General features: G+C 58.0%; 1 protein-coding gene across 1 annotated transcript in view; it reads left to right on the forward strand.

Moving 5' to 3' along the window:
* The window catches only part of GALNT9 (polypeptide N-acetylgalactosaminyltransferase 9), a 90,845-nt gene extending 90,416 nt beyond the window's left edge, over window positions 1-429 (forward strand). Inside the window, exon 11 of the mRNA XM_022597937.3 lies at window positions 283-429. Coding sequence (XP_022453645.1) covers window positions 283-429 — 147 coding nt within the window. The remainder of the gene's footprint in view (window positions 1-282) is intronic.
* The last annotated feature ends 5,571 nt before the right edge of the window (window positions 430-6,000 follow it).

Consider the following 6,000-nt stretch of genomic DNA (forward strand, 5'->3'; position numbering starts at 1 on the left):
CAGACATGCCAGGGGTCAGGGGGGCAATTCTGGGGGAGAAGCCCGTCTCAGGGGCCCTGGGGTCCACTGTCTTGATCACTCCTGGGACTCCAGGAGAAGGGAGATGGCTGACGGGGGCGGGGGCGAGAGGACAGAGGGATTGGGGGACAGAGGGACTGGGAGAGTCAGGACCCCGAGTCTCAGGTGGCCGTGCAGTGACCCGTTTGGCCTTGGTATCACCCCCACTCCTTGGAAGCTCTTGCGATGGGACCCCCGAGCTGACTGGGTCTCCCTCCCATGCAGGGCGGCCCCATCATGAGCAGAGACACAGGCCGGTGCCTGGAGGTGGAGATGTCCAAGGACGCCAACTTCGGGCTCCGGCTGGTGGTGCAGAGGTGCTCGGGGCAGAAGTGGACCATCAGAAACTGGATCAAGCCAGGGCGGCACTGACCCCCCAGGCTCACCCTGTGCCCCCGCCCCAGCGCAGACCCTGAGGACCTGGGGCAGGCGTGGGGCCCCTCCCACTCAGCCCACCACTGGAACCCACAGGGCCCTGGCCGTGCCCGCATCCCCTCGGTGGCGGGGGGGACCTATTCTCAGCTGCCGGCGGGTCCTGGGGACATGGGGACCTCTCCCCCTCCAGGAGCGCGGACCCCCCGCAGCTGGTGGCTCTGCCTGAGCGCATCAGCTGACCGCCAACTCCAGATCTGAATCACGTGCCTTTTCTACGGTATCCCTGTCGAGCCGCCAGTGGCCACCTCCTTGCATGTGCTGAAGCTCCCGTCCATCCCCCAGGCAGCAAGAGCCCCCTGTGAACTCCGAGCTCCTGACCTCTCCGCCCTTTGGCGGGGCTGCCCCGGTGACCACCTCCATCTAAACCGAGCGGAGCTAGGCTCTCCCTGGCTGGTGAGGGGGGCTGGGGACAGCGGCTGCCGTGGCCTCAAAGACAACCCCCAGCAGCACTTGTGCGAGGAGACTGATGTGGCTGCTTCAGTCCGGTAGAGTGATCAAACCATACCGACCTGATGTCTCGCCCACAGGAGCCAGAGCTGGTCGGCCGTCCAGGGAGGAACCCTGTCCTAGCGGCCCACCCGGGGCCAGGCACCTCTTGTGTTGCTCTAAGGCAGGGGTCAGCAAACGATGACCCGCGGCCCCTCGCCTATTTTTATAAATAAAGTTTTATTGGCACACGGCCACACCCCTCGGTTTATGTACTGTCCACAGTGGCTTTCACACTCCAGGGCTGGAGCTGAGAAGCAGCACACCCCCACCAGGGCTGTCCCAGAGCCTCCAGCAGGTCCTCTCAAGATTGCACTTAAAATTGCAGGACAGGGCTTCCCTGGTGGCGCAGTGGTTGAGAGTCCGCCTGCTGATACAGGGGACACGGGTTCGTGCCCCGGTCCGGGAAGATCCCACATGCCGCGGGGCGGCTGGGCCCGGGAGCCACGGCCGCTGAGCCTGTGCGTCCGGAGCCTGTGCTCCACAACAGGAGAGGCCACGATAGTGAGAAGCCCGCATACCGCAAAAAAAAAAAAAAAAAAAAAATTGCAGGACAAAAAGTTCTGCCTGTCCCTTTCCCCCATCAGGTCCAGTGCCAAGCTAGCTTCTTCCCAATCCTAGCTGCTTCCTCCTGCCTCCTGTCCGATGGTGGAAGGCCTCAGCTGTGCAACGGTGAGGGGCCCCAGGGCTTGGCTCACCCAGCCATGGAAATGAACAGTAGATGGGATGCCAAGCTCCTGAAAGCCAACCCACCTAGCTCCCCCCACCCCATGCACAGGGTCTCCTGGCCCCTTTGGTGGTCTCCCAGGGACAGAAATTGTGGGCACCATCAGTAACTTCCAAGTTTCTCCCCATTTGTATAGAGTAACCCAGAAAGCAGGCTGGCAGGGTTTCCAGACATCAGGGCTTCAAGCTGGGGGGCTTGAAGATCCTACCTGCTCTCACTGTGCTGTGGCCAGGCAGCCCACCCTTCCAGAAGATGGGGAGCCAGTCCATCCCCCACACCTCCCGGGCTGCCCCCTTTTGCTCCCTGCCTCTCAGTCATTAATCCCATAGTGCCTCTTTCTGGGAGAGGAAAGTCCCTTCTGGTAGTGCCAGGGATCTTATATCTCGTGGGGGAATTTTCCCCAAAGAAGAGATGAAAATTTTCCTGGAAGATATGAAAGAAGCAGAAGAAGTGTTACTGAACCAAACTTGGGTCTGGTCGCCTGCGCACAGTAAAGCTGATCTACTGACGCGAGTTTGTGGTGAAGGGAAGGGCAGTGTTCATTGCAGGGAGCGAGCAAGGAGTCCAGGTAGTTAGTGCTCAAAAGACCCGCACTCCCTGAGGGCTTTCAGGGGAAGGGAAAGACAGGGTGAGGGAGGGAGGTTTCCAGGTGCATGACCGCCTTGTGGACATTCTACTGATTGGTTGGTGGTGAGGTAATCGGGAGTCAACACCATCAACTTTCTGGTTCCAGCCGGTCTGGGGGCTACGTGCTTGTGGGCAGCATAGAGCTAACTTCCTCCACCTGGTGGGGGTCTCGGTATCTGCAAAACAGCTCAAGGACACGGCTCAGCATAGTATCTACAGCCCTTGAGGAGGAACTAAAGGTCCTTGACTTTGTTTAATGGCTAAACTATTATAGTCTTGCTTGACTGTTTTCCTTTCTTTTTGCATTTTCTCATTTCTCTGATTAAATTTATTCTTTGAAACTTGGGGAAGGCCTAGGAGGCTAAAGTTTTTCTGCACACAAGAGGCAGGCGGAGGACATGGCAGGGGCAGGCCGTCTGTCCCAAGAAGGCCCCACAGGGTTTCTGCTCAGTTACAGAAGCGAACTCTGGGTCTCTGGGGAGAGTGAGGGCTCTGGCCTTCCCTCGGAGTCTGAGGGGGCATGTTGGTGATGCATCCACGGCCCCCTTGCCCTGGGGTGAAGTAATGAACCTACACTTCACTTTCCTCCGTCCCAAGCCCAGTGGCATGTGCCCCTCCCCCAGTGCCCTGCCCACTGGGCACCCCCTTCCGCTTCTCCTTCCTTGGGGATCCTGACCCCATTCCTCCAATTCCTTGCTTCCTGCTGCTGGGAGAGCTCTGAAGTGTCCCAATTTCTCCATTCTCGGCAGAGAGCTCTACCAGCTCTAACCCAAGTCCCCCAAACCCTCTCTCTATTCCAGATTTTCCCCCAAATTTAAGACGATGATGGAGGCAATAAAAGTGGCCATGGGTGAAGCCTTAAAAGCCAGTCTGTAGCCAAGGACTGGTCTGCAGGAATACAGGTTTCTTAAGTGAAATTATGACACGTAGTGGCCATTAGCATGCAGATGCATTGCCTGTCATTTAAAATAGGAAATATCACAGGCTCGAACTTCTAAACCTCACTTGTGTTACAGTTCATTAGGCAAACTGACACTCCCATCAGAGTCGGCTGGTTTGCAGCCAACACAGGATCCCATGAAATCCTGACACTTGGAAAACTGCTTCTCAATGTCTTGACAAACCTCTCACCCCCTTGGGAGGTGGTGAGTTCCCGTGTTTTGAAACCCTGCGCGTTCTGTCAGGGTCCTGTCTGGCACCAGGACACGTGAGGACAAAGGTGCTGACCAGGCACGGGGTGCTGAGCTGGGTCCACGGGCAGCGGGACTGTCAGTCAGCCCATCGCGGCCCAGCGCCGTCCACGGTCTCCTAGCGGGAGGCAGCCGTCTATCGGACCCGAGTGGCCTTCATCCTAATACACGGCCCTGGAGCACGCTTATGTCTATTCCCTGCAGTCCTTACCTGCCTCATGAGCAGGTGTATCCCTCGTGAGGATTGCCCTTTTCTAGAAGAACCGCCCAAGAATCCTGGGGGTAACTCCATGCAAAGAGTCCCCACCCAAACGTCAGCTGGAAAGAGAGTTGAAGGTGGACCACGGTTTCCATGCTGCTGTGTGTGGGGCAGCCACTTGGTGGTGCCCCTGGGAGCGGTCCCTGCAGTTTTGTGGTCGACACTTGGCCATGGCTGGTGGGACATCCCTGCTGGTCGAGACCCCTGCCTGCACCCCAGGAGTGCCTCTGTCTGGGGCCAAGTTCACAGAGCTTTCTAATTCATGGTGACATGCACATTCATTGACCCCCGCCTCTGTAATCCTGGATTCAGAATAACAACTAACGCCATCCACGGACGGTACTGAAGCCATCCCGGCCCCCTAAACCATTTGGCCCTCCTGTTCATACTTCCTTTACCTTAGGGACAATGTTTCTTCTTTGTCTTGTTTTCCAACCACTGGCCCATGGCTGAGGCCACCCCTATTGTACCTGCATCCCATCTGTCAGACAAAGGGAATTTGATACCAGGGATTGATCACACAAGTTACGGAAGGGCTGAGGCATCCCAGGGACTCATCTTCCATCGGCTGAAGGGACCTGGAGGGGGTGGTGTAAATAGAGCCAGGAGCCACAGCCAGAAGGAGGGATGGACGAGACACAGCGTTTCCAGAAAGAGCCCTAAAGCCAGAGATGGGGAGGGAAACACCCTGGTTTCTCTCCACCCTCCAATTTCCCAACATATCCTCTTGGCTGACGCCACCTGGAGCCGAAGGACAAGAAACGTGGGACGCAGAACGCTCTGCTTTGCAGGGAGGGCCATAGAGCAGGAGGCGGGTCTGAGCGCAGGCCCGGGGGTGGCGGCCACAGCTCGTCTCAGCTGGACCGGACTCCTGACTCGGACGGGTTGAAGCCGGGCCAGAGGGTCCCCCTGCCCTGCAGAGGGCCCAGGACACCCTCCCCCCTCGCGGGGCCCGGGCTGAGAGGCACCCATGATGAAATCAGGCCTGCTGTGTCCCCCACAGCAGCACCTGAAGCTGGACCACTCCAGCTGGCAAGAGCCAGTTTTGAAATTTTCAGGAATTTTGTGCACCAGTTGTGAACCAGAGCTATTACTAAAAATAAACTGCATGCACTTACAATTCAATTATACTAAAAGCAAAGGTAATAAATACACAAAACTCACCACTTCCTGTTGATTTACTCTATTTCAGATTATTTGCGTTTATGTATCCGTGTGGTGAGGACGGTGGCGAGCTCCTGTTCTCAACTCCACGCTTTACACGCAGGTCAGACAACGATAAGCAACAGGCAAACTGCGTGTTGGATGGTGGTAAGCGCTGAGGAGAGAAGCAAAGAGCCACAGAAGAGGGAGAGGCTGGTGTGCAACCCCTAAAGAGGCATCAGGGGAAACCCCACGGAGAAGGTGCCGCTTGAGCAAAGACCAGCGAGGACAGCCTGTGCAAATGCCCTGGGGCAGCAGCAACCAGAGAGCAAGTGCCCTGGGCTGGGGCAGGCGAGGGCAGAGGAGTGGAGGTGGTCAGAGCAGGGCAGCGTGTAGGCCTTGCAGACCCTCGGGGAGTGCCTCCAGCTGGGATGTGGGGTCATCGGAGGTCGGGCAGGGCAGCGTCACTGTCTGTGGCGGCAGAGACCGTGAGGACCGGACGAGGGGGTGAGAGAGAAGAAGCGGCCTCTCCTCCGATTCAGATATCTGGGCTCAGGATGGGCGGAGTTGCCATCAACCAAGACGGGGGTCTGGGGAAGGGGAAGGTGGGGGAAGGGCACAGGTGCATGGGGGCCGGTGCCCCTCGGACAGCTCACCGAGGGCACCGATGGAGTCTGAGCCTGGGGGAGAGGTCTGGGCTGGGATCAGGGCTGCTTCAAGACATCAGACTAGGTAAGATCACCGAGGAGTGAGTGTGGCCAGGGAGGAGAAGCCAGGAAGGGCTCCAGTGTAGAAGCCTCGGAGACAAGGAGGCCCTGGGGAAGGAGAACCCGTTTTCTGGGGCCGCCAGACAAAGTGCCACGAAGTGGGCACCTTCAGCAACAGACACGTATGTCTCCCAGCTCTGCAGCCGGAAGTCCCAGATCAAGGTGCCGGCAGGGCTGGCTCCTCCTGAGGCCATGCAAGGGGGTCTATCCCTGCCCCTCCCCCAGGTCCTGGCGGTCCACTGGCAACACTCCTCGGCTTGTAGAAGCATCACCCCATCTCTATCTCTGCTGCACGTGATGTTCTCCCTG

The sequence above is a fragment of the Delphinapterus leucas genome, chromosome 14 (genome assembly GCF_059928025.1).
Source record: "Delphinapterus leucas isolate spDelLeu-1000000601 "Yukka" chromosome 14, BTC_Dleu_Yukka2, whole genome shotgun sequence".
In the NCBI taxonomy this organism is placed as follows: domain Eukaryota; kingdom Metazoa; phylum Chordata; class Mammalia; order Artiodactyla; family Monodontidae; genus Delphinapterus; species Delphinapterus leucas.